This window comes from Lynx rufus, unplaced genomic scaffold, assembly GCF_022079265.1.
Source record: "Lynx rufus isolate CCGP_SWC_20201006 ecotype Redwood Valley unplaced genomic scaffold, mLynRuf1.p SCAF_2, whole genome shotgun sequence".
Classification (NCBI taxonomy): domain Eukaryota; kingdom Metazoa; phylum Chordata; class Mammalia; order Carnivora; family Felidae; genus Lynx; species Lynx rufus.
The window spans coordinates 181,797,163-181,823,159 of NW_025814834.1; the positions used below are offsets into that span (position 1 = coordinate 181,797,163).

The window sequence follows — 25,997 nt, forward strand, 5'->3', positions numbered from 1 at the left end:
CCGGCGGCGGCGGCGGCGGCGGCGGCGACGGCCGCAGGAGGCGCCGTTTCCCTGCCAGGTGCGCGCTTCGCTCCCGGAGCCGCGGAACTCGGCGGCCGCCATGGCGTCCAACATGGACCGGGAGATGATCCTGGCGGATTTTCAGGTGAAGTATCTGGCCCTGTTCCTCTTCCACCTCCAACTTCGTGGGTTCCTGGTGCCAGAAGGGTTGCCTCTTCTCAGGGTTTGTTTGAGCACTGCAGTGGTGTGTGGTTTGGGCTTTTGTATGGTACGTGGCGCGCGCGCGCGTGTGGGGTGTGTGTGTGTATGTGTGTGTGTGTGTGTGTGTGTGTGTGTGTGTGTGTGTGTGGTACCATCCGGGAACGTGTCGGGGGTGGGGGGAGGTGAACCATCCGGGAACGTGCAATTCATATGCTGGGTTGGGTGTTATATACGGATTTGTAGGGTGAGGGGTGTTAATAATAGTTTAGAGTATGTGTGTGGACTGTGTGTAATGTTTTCTGTATTATGTAGAGAACAGGTAGAATTTGGGAGTATTCAGTGTGGGGCTTTTAAGTATGGGGTATTTTGGGTCAGGAGTTTTGGGTTGTTACTTGAGAGTGTGCTGTATGGAGTGTGGGTGTGGAGAGCGTGGTGGTGTGGGTGTGGTGTATTGAGGAGAGTAAGAAAAAGGAGAAGGGGGTGGTGGTGAAGGTAATGGTGAGGGTATGGTCTTTTTCAAGGAGAAATAAAAATTTGAGACTTTGATGCCATGTTGGAATCTTTGGAGGGTATGAAGATAAGGAGGAGGCAAATAGCATATACCATAGTATCTTTGCAGTGAATTCATAAGCTTAATAAATTACCAATTCATATTTGCGGATTCCCCTCTCCTCCAGATTTGAATTGTTTGGTTGGTGTCTTAATTCCAGGAATAATTTAAAGGATAAGCAAAGGTTATTCCTTTACTTAGCCCAACTGTAGTTACACTAATATATAAGTATCTTAGGGAGGCCCTTTGAAAGTAGAGTTGTACCTCATGAAAGACCTGGAGTTAGAGCTAATATCCTGTGAACTCCATCTTTGCCTTTTGATGTATGATGAAAAAATTATTGTAGTGAGATATTTTTAACCAATCATTTTGGGATTAATTTAGAAACTACTGTTATGTATAGATAGACTTTTCATTCTATAATACTGTCATCGCACACCATGGTTTAACACTAGCACAGCAGGTGGCATTTTTTCTTAATGAGATTTTGTTGGGTTTCTCTTCTCCCTCTTTCTCTGATTTTTTAAAATTTCCTTATTTTTACAACTTAATATTGTGATAGTCATTTCCAGAGTTTGTTCTTTATCTTACCCGGTTACCAGATTTATTGGGAATATGGATGTATCTGTATTTGATTATACTGTAACTTCCAAACTCAGACAGAAAGAAGTGTTCTGAAAATAAAAGTTGACCACAAGATTTTGGTGTTTTGTATGATTAGCATGGCCTAGGATTTTTTTTTTTTGCCTAAGTCTTTTATTTTCTTAATTCTTTTTTTCATTCTCTAGTCTTTTATCTAATGTGGAATATGGTTGTATGAAAAAGGACTCTATTTCTAGGAGTAGTTTATCTTGTTATAAAATTGTTATGTTCTGGGGTGCCTTGGTGGCCCAGTGGATTAGGCATCCGACTCTTGATTTCGGCTCAGGTCATGATCTTATGCTTCATAAGATCAACCCCCGTGTGGCCTCTGTGTTGACAGCTTGGAGCCTGCTTGGGATTCTCTGTCTCCCTCTCTCTCTGCCCCTCTGCTGGCTGCTCTCGTCCCCTCTCCCTGCCCCCTGCCTCAGAATAAATAAATAAACATTAAAAAAATAAAATTGGCATATTCTGGTAAGAATGGATTTAGACAATTTAGAGTAGTGTACCTCATTAAAAGCTTTAAGGTAAGTGTAACTTTGTTGAGATTTCACCGAACTTTTTATACTTCCTGTGACAACTTGTAACTGCTTGTTCTCATTATTTATGACAGTTATTGTGCTTACTATGAACCTTATATTGGCCCAAAATAGGAAATTTAGGATTCTTGTACTCAGAGTAAGATTTTCTGACAAGCATTTGGGGTTTAATTTTGATCACATTAGTATATTCTACTAAGTTTTTCTCTTCAAACCAGTGGCACTGATGTGAACAGCTGTTTACAAAATGTGAAAAAGCTATGGCATTCTCATGTTTGCCAAATGATGAAGGTTTCTTTTATATTGTCAAGTAGGTAGGAATATTATTGGTAGAATAAAAAATTACTTAGAAACTATATACATATTGAGCACATTCGCCTTTTGTGTTTTTAGGAACCTCATATCCTTCTCACAAATGATGATTCCAGATCAGTTTGCTCTTGTGGACTTAGCTTTAAGATCAATTATTCTTCCTTTTTTTTTATATTACATAAACTTTTCATAGGATTAACTTTAAAAAATTAGCATTGATCCAGTTATCAGAAACTGGGTAATTTTATTTTATATTTTTAATTTTTTTTTCAACGTTTATTTATTTTATTTTTTTTGGGACAGAGAGAGACAGAGCATGAACGGGGTAGGGGCAGAGAGAGAGGGAGACACAGAATCGGAAACAGGCTCCAGGCTCCGAGCCATCAGCCCAGAGCCCGACGCGGGGCTCGAACTCACGGACCGCGAGATCGTGACCTGGCTGAAGTCGGACGCTTAACCGACTGCGCCACCCAGGCGCCCCTAAAAACTGGGTAATTTTAAAGATTGCAGTTCAAGTCTTGGAGTGTAGACATTTGGAAGATGCTGGATTCTTCTGTAACTGTGCAAATCAATTTCTCCACCCAAAAGTGAACATATGACCATGAAATTAATAGTAACTTAGCTCAGTGCTGCCTTTGTAGAAAGGGACGTGATTTTTTAAAAAAAAGTTTGTTTATTTAGAGAGCAGCACATGTACCTGAGTGTCTGGGACATGAGAGAGAGGGAGAGAAAGAATATCAAGCAGTCTCTAATGCTGTCAGCGCAGAGCCCAACATGGCTCGATCCTAGAACCATTAGCTCCAAAATCAAGAGTTGGGCACTTAATGGACTGAGCCACCCAGGTGCCCCCTCAGGTGTACTCCTTAATCCCCATTACCTATTTAACCCATCCTCCTTACTGGCAACCATCAGCCTGTTTTCTATAGTTCAATGTCTTCTAATTGGTTTGCCCCCCTTTTTCTCCTTTTTTGAGAAAGGTACAGGATTTTCATTTACTTTTTAACTTTTATTTATTTATTTTATTTTAGAGAGAGCAGGGGAGAGGGGCAGAGGGAGAGAGAGAGAGAGAATCTCAAGTAGGGGGAGGCTCGATCCCATGACCGTGGGATCATGATCTCAGCTGAGACCAAGAGTTGGACGCTCAACCAACTGAGCCACCCAGGTACCCCTCAATTAAAAATTTTTAAAAATTGTGGTGAAATACACATAACATAAAATTTGCCATCTTAATTTGCCACTTTAAGTGTCCAGTTCAGTGGCATCAAATATATTCACATTGTTGTGCAACCATCACCACCATCCATCTCCAGAAATCTTTTTATCTTGCAAAACTGTGACATTAACCATTAAACAGTAACTTCCCATTTTTTTTGAACTCCATCCCCTGGCAACCACCATTCTATTTTCTGTCTATGAATGTGAGTTTTCTAGGTACCTAATAAGTGGAATCTTGCAGTATTTATCCTTTTGCAGCTGGCTTATTTTACTTAGCATGAGGTTTCCAGTGTTCATTCAGTTAGTAGTAAGTGCCAGAATTCCCTTCATTTTTAAAAAGGCTGACTACTGTTCCACTGTATGTGTATACAATAGTCCTCCATCATCTGTGGTTTTGCTTTCCATGGTTTCACTTACCCTTGGTCAGCTGTTGTCTGGAAGTAGATGATCCTCCTGATGTATAATCAGAAGGTCAGTAGTAGCCTAATACTACACACAATGCCTGGGTCATTTACCTCACTTTATCTCATCATGTAGGCATTTTTCATATCACATCATCAAGAAGGGTGAGTACAGTAAGATTTTGAGAGACCACATTCAGATAACTTTCATTACAGTATACAGTATTGCTAAGATTATTCTGTTATAGTTATTAATCTTTTACTGTGCTGAATTTATAAATTAAGCTTTCTCATAGGTATGTATGTATAGGAAAAAACATATAGGGTTTAGTACTGTCTTTGGTTTCATGCATCCATTGGGAGTCCTTGGGACATAACCCTTGTGGATTATGGGGGACTGCTGAACCATATTTTGTTTACCCATTTATTTGTCAATGGACACTTTTTCCCCCGTGTTTTGACTATTGTGAATCATTAGTGCTGTTGTGAACATGGGTGTACAATTATTTGTTTGACTCCTTCCTTTCGATTCCTATAGGTATATATCCAGAAGTAGAATTACTGGATCATATGGCATTTCTATTTCTAATTTTTTTTGAGGAACTGCCATACTGTTATCCATAGTGACTCACCACCAAAAGCTTGAATGGAGAGAATGGCAGTATCATGTTTAATGAATTATTTGTAAATTCAACTCTGGGCAAGTGAGTTTAGAATTTGGAATAGTCCAAAAAAAAAAAAATCAATTTTAAATGTAAATAGTGTTAGCATGGTATGATACTGGTAAAGGAATGAATAGAGTAGTACACCTACAGTTTTGGCTGGCTAGAGCTAGGAGGAGATGTAGAGGAATTTCCTGGGTTTAAAAACAGGCAGGCATTAATAAATGAGGACAGTTTTCTTTTCTTCCTTAATGTCTTTTTTATAACAAAGAGATGCATTCAGGTGAAAATTCCAGATCTTGTTCTTTTTGTAATTGTAGAATTCTTTGCCTTTTTTTTTTTAAAGGTTGAGGTGTAGAGCAAATATCATTTGCTCAAACAAACTTTTGAGATATATTTGGTTTACTTGCAGATGTGAAAAGAGCTATCCAAATAGAATTGCTGTTGCTATCAAATAATTTTAGTAATGTTAGTTATGTTTTATTTTAGGTCTATCTGAACAAAAAAAATTTTCCCTTTCCCACTTAACCTTTTAATTAATGCAATGCTAGTTTCTTTTTCCTCTAAGATACATTTTTATAACAATTTTGGGGGGGGGGGAACAAAATGGGTGCTATAGCTACTTAGGTTAGTGTCACATGTTGATTTCATATATTTTTCTACTTATATTTTTCTGTTACTGTCTAATATAGAGATGTAGATTATAGCTTCACTCAAGTCAAGGAAAAAAAAAGGAACAACTTTCATAATAGTAATATATTTTTTTAAGGAAACAAATCTTATCAGGATGCCTGGGTGGCTTAGTCCATTAAGTGTCTGATTCTTGATTTCTGCTCAGGTCATGATCTCACAGTTTGTGAGATTGGGTCCCACATGGGGCTCTGCGCTGATGGCATAGAGCCTGCTTGGGATTCTCCTCCCTTCCCCCCCTCCCCCCACTCATGCATGCTGATGCTCCCACTTAAAATAAATAAACATAAAAAAGAAAGCAAAACCTTATCTGCCATGCTAAGAAAATATGTTTTCTGAACCTAGTTCCAGTGGTCACAGAGTGAGTCTGTTTCTTCTCTAATTTGGCTTTGATTTTGATGTTACTTTCAGTTGTTTCCTGGATGACATAGTTGTGCTTTTATTTTCCTCTCCTGGTCTTTCAAACTAGTGAAACCTTTGCTGCCTAAATTGCTTTATGCATTTTCATACTGGACTGTCACTATGGACTTTTACATTTTTATTTGTCTGTCAGCTTCTCTTGGTAGCATGAACTCTTCCATGACACTATCAGTAAGTCACTTGAAATTAGTTTCTGCCCCTTCATAACATTTTTTCCTTTTAAATGAAGCTGTGAATCTTCTACAAAAGGAGATGCCAGACTGTGCAAGTAGAAATGGTATTAATCCACATGGATAGGTGTCCTTTGTGATGTTGTGGATTAGGGACCAAACTATGTATCGGTGGAACATCATATGTATTTCCTGGGAGGTTGCCTTAGGCAGGAGACTGAGTACTGTGGCAGAAAGTAGTCTTGTTATTGTCCTTTCTTTCTTTTCTCCACTATCCTCTTTATTCATTAGAGAGACAAAGCATGTTGTGTTTGTGTTTGGATTGTTGGTCATTGGGAAAATAAGGTTTTGGCATGTAGAATAAAGTTTAGTAGTTAAGAGCATGGACTCTGAGGTCAGATTGTTTGGATTTGAATCACAGCTCTGCAACTCACTTATCTTGTGATCTTTGACTAATCACTTCACACTTCTGCCTCAGTTTCCTCATATGAAAACTGAGTTAATGCTTGTAAAGTGATTAGAATAGATGTCTAGTGTAGAAAGAGTTCATTAAGTTTTAGTTGTTACTTTCATTTTATTTTTAAATTTTTATTTATTTATTTTGAGAGAGAGAGAAGAAAGAGCATGCATGGCGGAGGAGCAGAGAGAGGGGAGAGAGAATCTCAGGCAGGCTCCACGGGCATTGAGTCCAATGCAGGGCTTGATCTCACAACTGTGAGATCGTGACCTGAGCCAAAATCAAGAGTCAGATGCTTAACTGACTGAGACACCCAAGTGCCTTGTTATTTTCTTTTTTGACAATTTTAAAGTATATGCTTGTTCTCTGCAGGAGACTTCAGAGATCATCTATTTCCAGCTTCTCATTTTTCCTTTTGTGGAAATTGAGATCAGAAAAAGGAAGTGACTTGTCCAAGTTCATGGGTTGGTTTGAAATAAAGGTTTTGTCCAGGTGCACATTAGAGTGTTTATTTTCTAGCTTAATGTGTCACATGGCTTGGAGTTCTAGAGGAAAACAAGACCCACCATTCAGAAATTTCTCCAAATGATAAAATTTACATACAAAATGAATTAATAGTATCTGGCATATAATAGACATGCCAGAAGGGCGGAAGTGAGGGTGGGTCTGGCACTTTGGTTGTTCCTAGACTAGCACTCATTCCAGTCTAGTGCCATGCCTCTAAGTTTACAGGTGGTCAGAAGCCATGGAATAAAAAGCCTTTAGATTTGTTGAGCGGGGTTGGGTTGATGCCTGTTGTTTTCCAGACTGGGTTTATGAACTTTGTAGATCAGGGGTCAGGAAACTATAGCCTGTAAGTTGGCTGCCTGTTTTTATACATAAAGATTTATTGGAATACAGCCATAGCTATTCACTTATTGTGTGTGACTGCTTTCTTGCTGCAGTGACAGAGGTGACTAGTTGAGTCAGACATTATGGCCCACAGGCCTAAAATATTTACTATTCGGACCTTTAAGATAAAGTTATTTCACTCCCCTCCTCCCACCGTGAAACCAATACTATTCTTGCCAGGTTTTAGTAACTGCAAAGTGCTAGAATATTTGAATGCTTCACAAACAGCATTATATGGTTATATACCTCTGTAGGAAGCATTTGTTAGAACATTGCACTTAGGCAGACTAGAGCTCTAGTTTATTGCTGTTTATTTTGTTGTTGTTGTTGTCGTTTGTTGTTGTTTGGGCTCTGATTCTCTGAGCAAGTCATTTATCCTTTCTCGGTTTGAGTTACTCAGTCTATGAAATGAAGATTTGTCTAGAGCAATATCTACCTGAAAACAGGACTGGACTAGATTAGGTATTCATATAGAGTCAGGACAATCAGTTGCCAGCAGCTGGGGTTGAAGACATTCAGTTATAATTTAGGTAATTGATCTGGATTAGGGATCAGCAAACTACATCCTGAGTGCCAAACTACCACCTGATTTTTGTCAGTAAAGTTTTATTGAAAGGCTGTCATGCATATCTGTGTACGTACTGTCTCTGGCCACTTTTGCCCTCAATAGCAAAGTTGAATAGTTGATTGCTTGGCCTGCAAAGCCTAAAATATTAACCCTGCCCCTTACAGGAAAGTTTGCTGATCCTTATCTAGATTAGTGGTGTTCAGTTGTGGATAATTTCCCCACAGGGGACACTAGGCTATGTCTAGAGACATTTCTGATTGTCACATCTAGGGGGTGCTCCTGGCATTTAGTGGGTAGAGACCAGGAATGCTGCTAATCATTCTGCACAAGACATCCCTTCACAATGAAGAATTATCCACCTTAAAATGTCTTTAGTGCTGAAAAACCCTGATCTAAACTATTGATTCTCAGACTTTGAATTTGCATAAGAATAACCTGGAAGGCTTGTTAAACCTTAGGTTGTTGGATCCCACCCCAAGTTTCTGATTGAGTGCATTCTAGGTAGGGCTTGAAAATTTGTGTTTCAGTCAGGTTCGCAGGTTATGTTGATGATCCAAGATCTACACTTGGGAACAACTGATCTAGATGACTTTAGAAGTTACATCCATTCTTGGGACTTTTTTGATTTTGTTGTCTTAAGTACTGTTGCATTTTTATGGCATAGGAAAATTGAGTATTTTATATATATTTGATGCTCACAGTAGAATGTGTTTTATGGCTTCATATCCTCCCCACCCACCCCCCGCAAGAGAGCTCTACATCCACTGTGGGGATGATCTCATGACCCTGAGATTAAGAGTTGCATGCTCCACCAACTGAGCCAGGTGCCCCAAAGCTCCGTGCCTTTATACCCTTATTTTTTGTGGCCCTTTGGAAAACTTCTATTTATCTCTTAAAACCTATTGGCTGCCTTGTGCTTATAACATCAGTACCCTCTACCCAGTTTTAGGGTTAATCATTTTGTCTTACATATGTTGTATATCTTTTGTATGTTTCTCTTCTTTTGAGTCTTATGCCAGATTGTTGGTAATCACTTGTTTTTTTCTGCTACTGTCAGCTCTTTGAACAACTGCCTTGGTCTTAACCGTCTTTTCCTTCAATATCTATAAGAGGCACTCAGTGAATATATTTTGAAGGAATATTATGAATGTTAGCTGTTATGGTACAAATAGAGTAGAATTGTAAGTTTGTATGTATAGTTGACCCTTGAACAATGCAGGGGTTTGGGGCACCAACCTGCCATGCAGTTGAAAATCCACATGTAATTTTGACTCCCCCCAAATTTAATTGCTAATAGCCTTTAAACTGGAAGCCTTATTGATAATATAAACGGTTAACACATTTTATATGTTCTATGTATTATATGTTGTATTTTTACGATAAAGCAAGCTAGAGAAGATGTTATTAGGAAAATCATAAGGAAGAGAAAATACACAGTACTGTACTGGATTGAAAAAAAAAATCCAGGTATAAGTGGACCCATATAGTTAAAACACGTGGTTTTCAAGGGTCAGCTGTATTTTTAAGTATCTACCATGTATTGACATGATTTTGAATAATAAAAATTTGTCATTGAGAGAATGAAAATCAGCCTATTTTATCGAATTGAGGATTATAACTTTAAAGTGACCCATTTATAGAGAAATACAAAGCATCTCCCTTCTGGTGCTTTCTCCTTTTTATAGAGGGCTCAGTAAGGTAATGTGGCAAAATATAGGGCTTGAGGTCAATAACTTCTGGAAATTTGAATGCTGTTATTGAACTATGTGTCAGTCACTCTTTTTTTTTTTAAAGATTGTTTTTTTCTTTTTAAGTGATTTCTATACCCAGTGTGGGGCTTGAACTCATGGCCTGGAGATCAAGAGTTGCATGCTCCACCGACTGAGCCAGCCAGGTGCCCCAATCACTCTTCTTCATTATGGTTTCACTTTCAAACTGTTTTTTAAGGCAGAGATTTAAATTTCAAACCAAAATTGTTGGCCCTTTTAAATCATTAGTCATTGGCTTTAAGGTGAGTTTGAGGTAATTTCAAGAAGCAGTTTGGTGACATTAACAGAATAATTGTAGCTGTCTTATTTGTGGTTATAGAGGAATAATTGAGGTAGGAAGGATGAGATGTCAAGTTGTGGTAAAGAAAAGCAGAAATTTTTTTTCAGGTTTTGTGCACCTTAATGGTTTTAGAGTTAGGTTTCAGCCACCTGTTTTTTTTCCGCCTGTAGTTACCCTGGTTCCCTGGACTCTTTAATGATTGAGCTGTAGTAGTAGTATAATGTTAATGAGAGGAAAGCTTTGTTTCTTGTGCCCTTCTGGCTCCCTGCCTTCTTTCTCCCAAGGGAAAAGTAGTGGTTGAACTTATGTTGTTTTTTTTTTTTTTATTTTTTATTAGTTTTTAAAAATTTTAAATGTTTATTTATTTTTGAGAGAGCATGAATGGGGGAGGGGCAGAGAGAGAGGGAGACACAGAATCCAAAGCAGGTTCCAGGCTCTGAGCTGTCAGCACAGACCCCAATGAGGGGCTTGAACTCAGCAACTGTGAGATCATGACTTAAGTTGAAGTCAGATGCTTAGCCAGCTGAGCCATCCACCCAGGCGCCCTGAACTTGTGTTTTTAAATATAATTTTAGGAGGAGGCCTGACTGGATTGGTCAGTAGAGCACGTGACTCTTGACCTCAGGAGTTTGAGCCCCATGTTGGGTGTGGAGCATACTTAAAAAAAATTATTTTTAATTTAGTTTATTTTATTATAAATTTGTAATTTACATATATACACACACATATATATATACACGTACATATATATATATATATATATATACACACATATGTATATAGATAAAATCTTAGTTATATCCTTTGGCATGTAATAAAAGTGAGGTGGAGACACAATTGAACATTCTTATTTTAGGTTTAATGGGGGAGGAATAAGAACATTAGTATCTAGCTGTTTGTTGCTTTGTATGTACCAGATACTGTGCTAGGCTCTTAATAGCTAAACTCTGCGGTGGCCTTTTTGGGATCCACTGATACAATTCTCCATGATTTCTGTATGTCTTGTGATCAGAGACATTGACTGCTTTTGTTTCTGCTCTTTTGTTTCTGCTGTTTTCTTTGTATAGTGAGCTACCTTGGAAGATAGAGATAGTGTCTCCCTCTGGAGTAAAGGGTAGGCATGTATACCCTTTGCATTTTGAAAGGTTTGGGTTGTCTAGGCTCTGAGTTCCTCCTCTAGTGCAATCTATTGCGTGTGCAGGTATGACTTGGCCTACTTTGTGTTGCACTGTGGAAAATGGGCCTGGGACTGCCTAAGAAAATGGTGATATTCTGGCTATGAATATTGTCATGAGTCATAAAGTTCATTGTCTCCAACCCAGGAGTCTAGGTCTTCTGCCCGCATCAATGAAATTGTCAGGGTAACTTGTTAGCTTGCAAGTAGGGTAAAAAATACCAGATCTTTCACTGTTCTGACAGTTTTGGCAACCAGGATGGTATATCAACAGACACATGGCTTTCTGGAAGAGGAAGGGTGAGGGCCTCATGGGCTGGTTAACAGAATTTGAGAGAAGTCTATGGGAATTGTTGTTGAACATGTTGTCCAAATTGTTAAGTGGTTCTCTACTTTATTGCCTGTTAATGAGGAAGAATTGGGGAGGTGGTTGCAGGCTGAGCACCAGGAAGTAGGATCAAAGACAGCTGTCTGAACATTCTGGTTGTTGTTAACTCTTAACCACCCTCAGGTATCTTCTTTGGTGGAGGGAATTTTTTTCACTAGTCTATTAGATTCAGAGTCAGACTCCCCCCACTCCCCACAATGTAACCACTAGTACTAAGATTTGTCCTGGCTGGGCAGAAGTTTCTGCCTCCTTTTAGACAACATTTATAGACCTGTGTACACCTATACTGGAATGTGAAAGGAGACAAATTTGCAACTTCTATGGGCACAAAGCAAAGTTGTTAGAATTTTCACTGGTTTGTTTGAGAGATGAGAGGATGGGGGTGCATAATGTCTTATGGCTCAGCCTTTCCTTTGGAGGAATCTTTATTCCCCACTTCACTGGCTAAGGCAAAGCCACCGCCTCATTGGGGTCCTCAATTCATAGAGGTTTCCTTAAACCTAGGCCTAGTTTACCAGTGGTTCAGCCAAGCTGAAACTCGTTGTGTCTGCTTGTTTCCTGGGGCTGTTCAGCCTCTGTACCAGCTATGCAGATTGATAGTGGATGTGATTGTTCAGTGGATAGAGCTCAAGGCTGTTCTTTTTTTTAATTTTAATTTTTTAATTTTAGAGAAAGAGCGTGAGTTGGGGAGAGGGACACACACACACACACACACACACACACACACACAGAGAGAGAGAGAGAGAGAGAGAGAGAGAGAGAGAGAGAGAGAGAGAGAAAATCTTAAGCAGGCTCCATGCTCAGTGTGGAGTCTGATGCGGGGATCATAACCTGAGCGAAACCAAGATGCTCAACTGATTGAGCCACCCAGGTGCCCCAAGGCTGTTTTTATAGCTCTGGCCAGTACTTTCCTTCATGAAACTTGTATTTCTCCTGCCCCTTTGGCCTATTGCCAATGGTCTAGCTATTTGGTCTGCCACTTGGAAACTATAGACTGGCAGATTAAAGACAGCTCTCTTTGAAGCTGTGAACTATGGAAACAAATTATAGCTGCTGATTAAACTGTCTGGATCACTCATGTAGATGCCCACAATAAGGGCCTGTTCTCTAATGAAGCCCACTGGAATCAAACTTCTGATTGAGACTGCACTGCCCAGAGCCATCATTGTTGTCTGGATCCACCCATCATATTAGATGTGATAACGCATCAGCTATCATAAACTGGGTGTAGGCTTAAGGACTGTGTATTTCTGATGCAGAGAGTAGCATTGCATACTATACTTGTGTCTTCTGCCAAAAATTGACCTACTTGTCACATAATAAAAGAAGCCACATTTCATGGAATGTGGCTCCTGCTTGTTTTTGGCAGATTTAATACATTGGAACTTTGACCTCCCACTCAGAAGTATCAGTGCTGCTTCACTGCTGTTGATACTTTTTCTGGTTATGGTGTTGTTGTTCTAGTCCAATTGGCTGACTGGCCACACAATTTTGGCTTGTGAAACTAATCTGTGTTATGCTTTTGGGCTTTCTGGGCCATTTGCAGTTGACAGTGGTGTACTTTTTATCTCAGAAACCCCTCAACAGTGAGCTTGATAGTCAAGATATTTGAGGGACCTTTCATGCTCCCTACCATCTACAGGCATCTGGTATGTGGATAAATGTTGAAGACTGAAACATCTTTTTACTTACTAAGTCAGTTAGGCCAGTGAATACAGCTATGCCCAGAAAGGGATCATCTCAACTTGGGTCACTTCATGGGTAATGATCGGGGTGGAAGGGGTGAGAGGTTATATAGTCCTGTTTTGAAAATTCACATTCTATCCTATTTCTGGGCAAGGAGCTTTTTTTCTCCTAGCTGCAGTGCAGTGCCAGCTTGTCGTTATACCTTTTATATGGCAGCTTGCCAAAAGGTGGTGTCCTGAGGGATTCAAACTTAATTCTTGTTCACCACCTGGATTTTCATGTTGGGTTGACATGGAACCCATGCAACCCATGCTGGTTGACATGGTCCTAGATCATAAGGATAATGACTACTGGTTGAGTACCCTGCTTGCTGAGTTCCCCTACAGTGGTCCATGTGGGTCAGTAGAGACCGTAAATGGGTTTCTGTAGGTTTAATAAAAATTCCCTTGACTGTTTCATACCTGACATTTCTAGGGGGAAGGCCTGAGTATGAGTAGGAGATGATTGGAAAAATGAAATTATAGCTACTGGAGTGGAACATACTGATTTTGTGGCAGTGGAGGGAAAACAACAATCTTGACACCCAGGGAAGGAACACCTTAGACTCCAGAAGCTTTGGGGAAGGGAGACACCTTCAGAACCACACTTAAAGCTTTCCTTATGAAGGAAAATGTCCTGGTGCAGCTTTTCCAAACTTTTGCAGGCACATTAAATTTAATTGACTGCTGAGTGTTGTGCCATCCTCCATTAGACTGCTCAGCTCTGATCACCATTTGATGGCCATTCTCTTTAATCTTACTGAGAAATCTATTGGAAAAAGCAAGGGTTGCCCCAGCTCCTATACCTTCCATGCACAACACCTGTCAGTACCACCTCATGTCTACCCACTCCCATTCCATAGCCTTCTCTCAGAGATTCTATGGGGCAGATTACTGGTGGCCTGGATAATTGGGACAGTTTGGATTGACTGCTCTCATTCAGTCCTTTCAAAAACAAGGACTAGACTCAGTTGTTCAAACTGAATTTGGGAACTCTAGGCCTGACACCTGGCTGGGAGGCCATGTTGGGACACAGGTTGACTGTGTCTCTCAGACTAATGTAGGTCCCATTTGGAAGGACCCAATAATTGTAAACAACCCACGTTTTCTAGGTATACTATATCTGCCCTCAGGATCTTATTTCTTGTGTGGAAGCCAGGCATTAACATACCTCCCTCCTAAAAATATGGACTCTTGCACCTTTGAGTGTTTAACAGAATACCACCAGTAGATCTTATAGCCTTCAGTTAACTATGGAGATCTCTCTAAAATGACACTATCCTTATTTTCTTGGGGAAGCTTCCCAGAGTCATAACCAGTTTGTTATTTATGCACATCCTGTAGACAGTTATCTCTATGAGGGAATTTATTTAATTAGAATTGGTGGTTCAGAATTTGTTCCTGACTTTTTAGCTAACATAATCAGTGACATACCCTGGCCCTGGAAAGCATTCAGATTAGCCTCAACTCACCAGCATTGTTATGGATGATAAAATTGCCCTAGACTTCTTCCTTGTAGGCTGAAGCAGAGTCTGTATAATTGTTAATACATTCTCTTGTTCCTGGATTAATGCCTTGGGCCAAGTGGAAAAGTTCATACAGAACTTTGGGGACAGAACTGCCAGACTTTCTGAGGTAGACCCTGATGTTTTATGGGATTTCTTCAACTTAATTCTCAGAGTCCTTATTTAGGACTCGGAGAAACATGGTTGAAATCAATTCTGAAGGTTAATCTTACCCTGCTGCCTGTTGATAGCTACTTTAATTAAATGCTGTATGAAACAGATTGAATGGATTTAGTCCCAGCCCTTTGTCAGTCAGAATAATCAGAGTAGTGGTTAGAATCATATACTCATGAGAAACTTTGTCAGCAGCCAAGATAGTTAGAAGTGAGAGAGACAAGTCTCTGTGCCTCATATTTCGGCACATCTTATGAATAGAGACAGATTGTTCCAAACTGTCTTTCAGGGGTATTGTATTGTGACCAGCTTAGATAATGTCTCCTTCTGGACCAAAGGGCAGGTTTGCTTACAGCTTGGGAGATAAAGATACTTTCTCCCTCCAAAGCAAAGGTGTCCATGCTCACTGTCTATTATAAAAGATTCCCTAAGCTCAGGGTTCCTCTCCTCTACTGCATGTGCAGCTGTCACCTGGCCCACTCTGTATCACCATGTGAGAAATGGGTCTTGGGAACCCATGTAAGAAAATGCTGATACTCTGGCTACTGTTATTATTGTGAGTAATAAAGTACTTTATTCTTGATCTAGGAGTCTTGTGTCTTCCTCTAGCGTCTTTGAAATTGTAACATGCTAAATTGTTGGTTTGCAAGTGAGTAAAATAATAGATCCTTCACAGTTCTTACCACCCTGTAAACTAGGCAGTCCTTCATTGTACAGATTGATTTTTAGAGATGGTAATTATAATAACTACTACTAACGTTTACTCAGCATTACTTTGGCCGATGTGATAAGTGTTTTATCTGCATTATCCAATCTAATTGGTATATACCTTTCAATTTGTGATAGCCGTCATTACTATTCCCATTTTAAAGATGAGAAAGTGGAGGCGTAAAGAAGTTAAGTAATTATCTAATGACAGGTAGTCATAACAAGGCTGTGTTTGGGACTCAGGTTTGTTCTACTCCAAAGTCAAGTCTGTGATTCGTATATGCACATTTCTCAAATGGGTATGCTAGGAAGTACTCAAAGCTACAGAATAAATATCAATGTCTTCTTCTAGGACCGATTTACTAGAATAATTTATAAATATGTGTTTTTTAAAAATTAAAAACAGTTACTATGAAGTAAATATGAAATTTACTATGAAGTAAATATGAAATTTGCACGAATTTTAAATTGAAAATGAAATTTCAAAGAAATTGTAAGGATGTGACTTGTTTTTCTTTGGGTTGTCTCCTCCTCTCCCGTGTTTCCTTTCCTCTATCATTGTGACTACAACAGTGGAAAAAATTAGTAAGTGCTGCACTTTACAAGCTTGCCTTTAAAAAAAAACAAACAAAGCTGCATCCAGTTATTTTTTGATTCCTTCATCCTTTTGTAGCTTTGTGAAACACAAAAAGAAAATGAAGTTTTTCTGCTGTCCCTGGATTTACTGAGACTAATAGAGTGATCAAAAGATGAAAAACTGGGTTTAATTTAATTGACTTCTATTTTGAAGCTGTATGTGGCAGTAGTTGCTATTAGGATTATTTAGGTACTATTAGGATTGCTGTTAGGTTGCTGTTATGATTACTTTAGCAAGAGATTATCCTTTTTCTGCTTTTTTTCTTGTAAACTTCACTTTTACATTTACCAGTGTCTGTATTGTGTTGGTATGTGTCTGTATTTGTGCTGTCTGTATATAAAATGCATAGTATACATAATAAAAATGTAAAAATATATTTTGGCTTCACTTTTCTGGGAGTACTATCAGTTATGGGTATTTCCTAAGGTTCCAGTAGTGGGACTTGAAACAAAGATAATGATGTTGAGGCAAAAATAATAGAATTGATTCCAGCCAGGGCAGGCTGGCTCCAGGTTGAAACACAAGAACTTTGTTTTATCTTTTTATTTTATTATTTTTTATTTTAAATTCCAGTATACATAATCAAGAACTTTGTTTTATACTACATTTTTGTTGACTAACTTGGACTTCAATAAACAAACAAAAAATAAAGTACATTGTATTTTAGAAGAGGAAAGCATTATTTAGTGATTACTTTGGAATAAAGTAGTAAATATTCTGCCAAAACTGAGTGGAACAGAGAAATACTGCCTGGGTTATTAGTCTTTCCACTTACACACGCATGAAGAGTATGTAAAGTTACAATGTGGATTATGCCAAAGTGAAGTATGTTCTTATTGTTAAGATTACAGATTTAAAAAAAAATTTATTTTTGAGAGAGAGAGAGAGAGAGAAAGAACAAGCGGGGGAGGGGCAGAGAGACAGGGAAACAGAATCTGAAAGCAGGCCCCAGGCTCTGAGCTGTCAGCACAGAGCCCATTGTGGGGCTCCAACCCATGAACTGTGAGATCGTAACTTGAGCCAAGTCAGATGCTTAGAAGTTGGATGCTTAACTGACTGAGCCACCCAGGTGCCCCAAGATTAGAGATTTTTTTATATCATAAATCCTAACGAATAATCTGGGAGTAATTTAATATGCCAAGATAAAAGTATTGATATACCAGGAAACAGCCACATGGTTTCATGCATGCGAGTGGGAGAGAGACAGAAGGAGACAGAGGATCCAAAGTGGGCGAGTTCATGACCTAAGCCAAAGTTGGACGCTTAACCGACTGAGCCACTCAAGTGCCCCTCTCTGTTGGCTTTTTAACTATAGTTCTTCTATTTATTAGTGGTTGTTCTACAAATTATAATATGCATCTATAACTTCTTAGTCTACCTTGAGTTAATATTATTACTACATTCTATATAAGAGCCTTATAAGAAAGTCCATTTACTTATTTTCTTTCACTACTGTTGTCATATATTTTACTTCTACATGAAATATAAAACTCCACAGTATATTTTTGTGCTAGTAGAATGTTCTTTAAGAAATAATAAAAAGGCGGGGCACCTGGGTGGCTTAGTTCGTTGAGTGTTCGACTTCAGCTTGGGTCATGATCCTGCTGCTCGTGGGTTTGAGCCCCTCATCGGACTCTGTGCTGACAGCTCGCAGCTCAGAGCCTGGAGCGTGCTTCAGATTCTGTCTCTGTCTCTCTGACCCTCCCCCACTCAAGCTCTGTCTCTCTCTCTCTCTCTCTCTCTCTCAAATATAAATGAGAACATTAAAAATTAATAAAAAGGCAAGCATAGTTGTTTATGTTTATTCGCATATATATTCCATATGCAGTGCTCTTCACTTCTTCCATAGATCCATATTTCTGTCTGGTGTCACTTTTCTTCAGCCTAAAGAACTGCCATTAGCATTTCTTTTTTAAATTTTTTTTTCAACGTTTATTTATTTTTGGGACAGAGAGAGAGCATGAACGGGGGAGGAGCAGAGAGAGAGGGAGACACAGAATCGGAAACAGGCTCCAGGCTCTGAGCCATCAGCCCAGAGCCTGACGCGGGGCTCGAACTCCCGGACCGCGAGATCGTGACCTGGCTGAAGTCGGACGCTTAACCGACTGCGCCACCCAGGCGCCCCAGCATTTCTTATAATGTGCAGGTCTGTTGGCAACAAACTCTCTCATGTTTTCTTTTCTGAAAATGTCTTCATTCTCACTTTTGAAGGATAATTTTGCTACGTATAAAATTCTAGTTTGATAATTTTTCTTTCAGCACTGAAAGATATTATTCCGTTGTCCCCTGTATTTATTCCATTTTTCCTAATGGGAAGTTAATTACCATTCTTGTCATTGTTCTCTTCATGGGATGTGTTTTAAGACTTTTCTTTTTATCTTTGGTTTTCAGCAATGTGACTACTACGGTGTGCCTTTGTATGGCTTCCTTAGTATTAATCCTCTTTGGTGTCCCACAGAGCTTCTTGAATCTGTAAATTTATGTCTCATACCTGCAAAGGTACTGAAAAATCTTGCCAATGATATCCACACAAACAACAGGACATCTTTGGGGACATTTTTTGTTTAATAGAAGGAATGCTAGGAGCACTTCAAAAGAGGAAAAAAGATAGAAACATTAAGACAATTACCATTATTACCTTGCCATCAATTCATGCCAAATTTTAAAACAAATCCTGAAGAGTTGCTGCTGCCTTATAAATCCTTAGAAAGGAGCGTATGGTCATTATAATAAATGATGCCCAAAGATTTTTTTTAATAATTTGACATACATGTCAGTAATTTAAAATATATCCCTAAATCTGGATTTCAATAAGGCAACTGACAAAACTTTTTCTTATTTATTCTTAAAGATAACATACAGAAATAAAGATGAATGCTACTAGTCATATAGTATCTTGCAGCATGAATGCCCTCATCTAATTTCAGTTTAATTTGCTTCAGTTCAATAAACACTGGTAACCTGATATTTGGCAGACAGTTAGATACTAGCAATACAGAGATGAATATGACATAATTCCAAGCCTTGGGACACTCAGGGTTAATGGAATGATGTTCCTTTACATATGCAAATGACACAAAGCTAAAACAACTAGTATTCTGATGACAAAATCAGGATCCAAAAACTCAATCATATCCTTTTCATGTTCATCTTATTTCAGTAGTTTACTATTCAGTGAGAACACACTATGTGCCAGAATGTGTGCTAGGCACTAGGAATACTAAAATGAATAAGATCTAGTTCCTGGCTGTAAGGAACTCACACATTACTAAGGAAGACAAGTAAATATTTACATAGTAAGGTGATAGCTGCAATAACAGATGCATGCATAAGAATGAAAAATATAGAGGGAATAGGTACTGTTAGAGAAGCCTTCACAGGAAATAATGCCTGTAAATAGTAAATATGCCTGTAAAATATGCCTGTAGTAAAAAAAAAAAAAAACAAAAAAAAAACAAAAAAACAGTAAAAATGCCTGTAAAGGTAAATAGAAGACTGAGGGGTAGGCATTGGGAGAACTGCAAAGGCAAAGAGACATGAAATAAATTCAAGAAAATTGCATGCATCAAAGTGTCACTACAGAACAAGGCAATGGGAAAAGTATAGTCTACAAAAGGACAAAAAACAAAGAGCTTTGTTAGCATGCCAATGAACTTGACCTTCATCCTATATAAGCAAATGACTATGGAGTTCAAGAGAAGTTAGGAGTGAGGCTTGAGAAATGCAAATGATTAAATTTAGGATGAGGGAGATATGTCTTACCTATTCATGTAGCATTTTAAATTTCTAGCCATTAAAAATGTATCAAAGCTGTAAGGTGACTGCATTAATAGTAATGTAATATACAAATTAAGGGAGAGGCCATTCTGCTCTACTCCTACTCCTTTTTGGAATATTGTATTCACCCCCAAGCTTCTCCATTGAAGTGTGCCATTAATAAATAAAAACATCCAGAGGAAAGCAAGCAAGTGATAAAAAGTAGTGGAAAGAACTAGAAAATTAGGACCCAGATAGTAGGAGTTAATGATAACATAGTTGCCTTTATGTGACAGGAAAAGAAATTTTGTACAGGTCTAGAGTAAATAAATAAGCTATAAAGAGATAAACTTTTATTAGCTATTTTAACTGACTTAAGTAGCAATCACTAATATAATTACCTAGTATAATGCCAATTACCTAGTATAATGCCTGGCACAGAGCAGGTATTCAGTAAATTTTTGTCAAGTGAGTGAAAATATGAATCAAAGAAAAAAGAAAACATGAATCAAGACAGCGTCAGGTAATACATATTTCTCTTTCTAACATCCTCACATCACAATACATGTGGAATCATTCAAGTATGTGTTGAACAAATGAGTGTCTGGTATACCCTCAGTAACATGCTTACAGATTTACAGCACTAAGAATTAAAGATGCTGTTCATTTATCAAGCACTATCACTAACACCACCCAAATTCATGATATTCCCATCTCTTTTATCTTAATCTTGACTACAACAGCAACCGGAAGAGAGGTATTTCTGAGTAAATGCCTTGTCGAACAAATCCAGAGCATCCTATTTGGGATTACTAAAGCAATGATAGAAAACCAATCAAGATCCATGACTACAATTTCAGACTTGCCCCATGGGTAACATGCAGCATCTGCAACTGTGAGATGTGTCCTAGCCAGCAGGGAATTCCTTGCAGCTATCTTCATGAAGGTCTCCCAAAAACTCAGGAGGAATGCATGTAGAACTGAGTCCCAGGGCCAACTATGTATGTCACTATTGCCCTTTCATCAAAGGATGACTCTATCCATGTCAACATACTTTCAGAATCCATCCCCTGGAAATGCCAAGGCTCTGCTATAATCTCTCTCTCTCTCTCTCTCTCTCTCTCTCTCTCTCACACACACACACACACACACACACACACACACACACAGACACACAGTACCTGAGGGCCGCCTGGGTGGCTCAGTTGATTGAGTGACTGACTTCGGCTTGGGTCGTGATCTCACGGTTCTGTTGGTTTGAGTCCTGCATTGGGCTTGCTGCTGTCAGCATGCTCTATCTATCTCAAAAATAAACATTAAAAAAAAAGCACCAATAGAGGAGATAAAATAGAATACTAAAAAGCAGGTTCAACCTTAAAGAATGTAGGTAAAAACAATTGGGACAGATGACAAAAAAAAATGGTAGACAAACTCGTCATATTAATGATTATGTTAAATGTAAACAGACTAAGCAGTAATCAGAAGGTAGAGACTGTTACTAGCAAAGGTTCCGGAACCCACCCCCACCTCACCCACTGATATTTTCTTTTTTTAAACTTTATTTTTTTTTTCCAACGTTTATTTATTTTTGGGACAGAGAGAGACAGAGCATGAACGGGGGAGGGGCAGAGAGAGAGGGAGACACAGAATCTGAAACAGGCTCCAGGCTCTGAGCCATCAGCCCAGAGCCTGAAGCGGGGCTCAAACTCACGGACCGCGAGATCGTGACCTGGCTGAAGTCGGACGCCCAACCAACTGCGCCACCCAGGCGCCCCACCCACTGATATTTTCAAGAGTGTGGCATGAACTCAGTTGCCACTTTCTAGAAGCCAGCCTGTACTCTCTTTACCTGCCTCCCTTACCCCTTTCACCCTCCCTCCCATTTGTAATTAAAATTGTTTAAGGAAAGGCAAAAAAAAAAAAAAAAAAGTGGAGACAGATTGGATAAGAAAGAAAAACTGATCTATATTGTTTACAAGAGGGGCATTTGAAGCATAAAGATCCAGTTAGGTTGGAAATGTTAAGGTGAGAAAACCTATACCATGCAGGTACTAATCATAACAAAGCTATTGTGATTAACAACATCAGGCCAAGTAAACTTTAAGGAGTATTACTAGAAATAAAGAAGTTCTGGCTTACTAGTTTTCTACTTTCTAATCCTGGGTAAATCATGTGGCCTTGTTCTGTTTTCTCATCTATAAATTGCAGTTAATATTTGAACTCTTATGTTAGTTATTTTACCTGTGTAATTATCAATCCTTGTAATAGCCTTGTAAGATGATTACTGTTCTTCCTAAAGTTGCAGGGCTAATAGTTGGCAAAGCTCAGATTTGAAGCCAGTTCAGCTTTAATTCAGACTTTTTTTTTTTTTTAACTACACATTGTTTTCTGTCAACATGCCTTCCTGTGAAGGAATATCCCCAATACTTTGCTTCTATAAAGATTTATGTCTATAAAGATAATACTAATCAGCAGAGCTCTCCTCAGGTCACCTATCTATTCATCATGCCCTTTTGAAATCCATTCTTCTTTAAATCATATAAAAATGGCTTTATTCAAATGTTATTAATAGGCTGTTATTGAGAATTTTCAGTGTTGGCATTATGATTTTATTGTTCATCAGTGCATTTAAAAAAAAATGTTTATTCAGTTTTGAGACAGAGCGTGAGTGCAGGAGGGCAGAGAGAGGAGGGGACAGAGGATATGAAGCAGGCTCTGTGCTGACAGCAGTGAGCCCGATTCGGGGCTCAAACTCACAAACCATGAGATCATGACCTCAGCTGAAGTCAGACGATCAACTAATTGAGTCACCCAGTGCCCCAGTAGGTTTTATTTTTAAGTAATCTCTACACCCAACATGGGGCACAAACCTACAACCCTGAGATTAAGAGTTGCATGCTCTACCTACTGAGCCAGCCAGGTGCCCTCATTGTACATTTTGTTTATTTGTTCATTTGGTTATTTTTTAAAAAAATTTTTAACGTTTATTTTTGAGAGAGAGCACGCGTGCGTGCAAGCAGGCTCTAGGCTCTGAGCTCTGACCTGTCAGCATGGAGCCCAACATGGGGCTCAAATCCACAAACTGCGAGATCATGACCTGAGCTGCAGTTGGATACTTAAATGACTGAGCTACCCAGGCGCCCGTCATTGTACATTTTAAAGATGCCCCTCTCCTAAAATGCTTTGTTAAAACTACGGCCTCAAATTACCCTAAATCAGTGTTAGCTTACTTATATTTTGATTAAGCTAAATGCAAAAAGATGAAGTGGCTTAGATTATTGGAGTCCATTCAGAAAAAGATACTGGTATTGTAGAGCCTACTGTGAACTCTTTATATAATAAACTGACTGCAATAATGCATGTTATTTGCCTCTTAGAGTTGTAGAATATAAATTAGTGATATTTGTGTAGTCTTTTTCCATCATATTTGTAGTTTCTAGTTAGACTGAATACTTACAAATTACAGTTTATAGTAATGCTATAAAAAGCCAAGTATTATTCACGTTTATTAAAGAATCGTACAAAACTCTAGATGTACTTTGTTGTGTGAAGTAGTATGAAGCCTGGGAACAGGAGCTATATTACCCACAGTATTTCCAGACACTATTTAGCCCATGTAAACAGTCAAATACTTTTTGGTAGTTGTTTTTTTCCAATTATTGTCTCCTAAAAGTCATGTAAAAATTAGTATGTAATGAAATTCCCATAAAGATGTGTTAGATGTTTGCTCCCTCTTGTGGCTATAAAGGAGAATGTAAGCTCTTACAATGAATCTATTCTCTAGTTTTTTTGTTTTTTGTTTTTTTTTATTTAAAGATGTACTGTAAATAGGGTATAAAATTTATCAATATTTTTGTCTTTTTGGAGAGATAGTAATCCATATACCTTTGTCAGCCCATAAAGTTTTTTAGTGCACGTACACTCATAAACATGCAGAATTCATGCTCAAGAAGTATAATGTTTTAATGTCCAGGATAAAGTTTATATATTGTTAAGTCAGAACTTAAGAGCACTTTTTGAGCATACCCTTTCTGCTTTCCCTCATATAAATTACATGAATGATGAAATAACTTTTTTCTGTTTTAGTTCTAAAACTCTATTAGTTTTAGTTATGTATGAGGGTACTACTGACAGTATTATTTCCTAATCGTGTTAAACATTCCTTGTTTTGATCAAAGTAAAAACAAAAGCCTAATTTTGTTTTGTCTTCACAGATTTTATTTTATTTTATTTTATTTTATTTTATTTTATTTCATTTCATTTCATTTCATTTCATTTCATTTCATTTCATTTCATTTCATTTCATTTCGGAGAGTGTGAGCAGGGAAGACAGGCAGAGGGAGAGAGAGAGAGAATCCCAAGCAGGCTGCATGTTCAGTGAGAAACTTGATGTAGGGCTTGATACCAGACCCTGGGATCATGACCTGATCTAAAATGAAGAGTCAGACACTCAACTGAGTCACCTAGGCACCCCGCCTTCACAGCTTTTAAATTCAGAACATCTGTCTAGTTTTTTTTTTTTTTTTAATTTATTTATTTTTGAGAAACAGAGTGAGACAAAGCGTGAATGGGGGAGGGGCAGAGAGAGTAGGAGACACAGAATCCAAAGCAGGCTCCAGGCTCTGAGCAAGCGGTCAGCACAGAGCCTGATGCGGGGCTCGAACCCACGAACTGTGAGATCATGACCTGAGTCGAAGTCGGACACTCAACTGACTGAGCCACCTAGGCGCCCCTAGTTTTTTTTTTTTTTTAAGTCATAATATTTTTATTCTAAATAATTAATGCAACTGAGACTATGAGCAGTTGGGCCTTATGAATGCTTTAGTGTGTAGAAAAATCTTTTTAACACACATGTATATATATCCTTCATGTTCTTTTCTCTGTATGCTTAGAGAGCTTCAAATTATTTTGTTAGACCTCTTCATTTTCTGTATACTTCTGTCATTAATAGAAGTTGACTTTCATTTTGAGACTAGTTTTGGAATAGAAACAATATTTTCACCATTGCAGAAGAATTATACTTTATGTGTCAAAGACAAATAGCATGCAATAAATGTGCACTGTAATGTGGATGTTGGACTCTCAGTAGGGCTCGCTTACTAGACAGGTGACTTGCTCCTGAAACCAGTCTAGCTGTAAGCATGATCCAGATCCTCACCTCACCAAAATCACAATGTGTCTGTCATTAATTAAAGCAAGCAAACAAATAACAAAATGTTGTGGTATAATATTCATAGAGCAAAGAACACAAATCATAAAAGTTCATGAACTTGCACATAATGAATACACCCATTAAACCAACACTCAGGTTAAGAAAACAATATAACTTCAGTAGCCTTCTTCTAGTTATTATCTCCTCATGCTCTAGGATAACCCAGTACTTTGAATCTAACCTATATTTTTGCCTGTTTTTAAACATTACGTGCAGGAAACCATACAGTAGGCTTAAAAAAAAATGTTTATTTTTGAGAGAGTGTGTACATGTGTGGGGGAGGGGTAGAGAGAGAGGGAGACAGAGGATCCAAAGCTGGCTCTGCTCAGTGAGCAGCCCAACATGGGCTTGAGCCCAGAACTGTGATATGACCTGAGCTGAAGTTGGATGCTTAACCAACTGAGCCACCCAGGTGCCCTTGGTAGGCTTTCAAAAAAAATTGTGGTTAAATATATATAACATAAGATTTATTTTTTTTTAGTCATTTGTAAGTGTAGAATTCAGTGGCATTAAGTACATTCACATTGTGCACCATCACTGCCATCTATCTCTAGAATTTTTTCATTTTCTTGAACTAAAACTCCCTACCAATTAAACATTAACTCTTCATACCCCTCTTCCTCCAGTCCTTGGCAACCATCATTCTACTTTCTATCTCTGTGGATTTGACTGTTCTAGCTACCTCATATAAGTATAATCCTATAATAGTCCCTTTGTGTCTGGTTTATATTAGCATAATGACTTCAAGGTTTATCCATGTTACAGTGTGTGTCAGAATTTCCTGCCTTCTTAAGACTGAATAAATTGTTGTTTGCATATACCATCTTCTGTTTATTTATCCGTCAGTGGACATTTGGGTTGTTTCCACCTTTTGGCTGTTGTGAATGGTGTAGCTGTGAACATGAATATACAAATGTCTGTTCAAGTTCCTGCTTTCAGTTCTTTTGGGTATACA

At 38.5% G+C, this 25,997-nt stretch overlaps 1 protein-coding gene across 1 annotated transcript in view; it reads left to right on the top strand.

The window, feature by feature from the left end:
• The first annotated feature begins 39 nt into the window (after positions 1-39).
• The window catches only part of FAF1 (Fas associated factor 1), a 520,107-nt gene continuing 494,149 nt past the window's right edge, over positions 40-25,997 (top strand). The window contains exon 1 of the mRNA XM_047085885.1: positions 40-145. Within this exon, the coding sequence (XP_046941841.1) occupies positions 101-145 (45 nt within the window). The 5' untranslated portion in view covers positions 40-100. The remainder of the gene's footprint in view (positions 146-25,997) is intronic.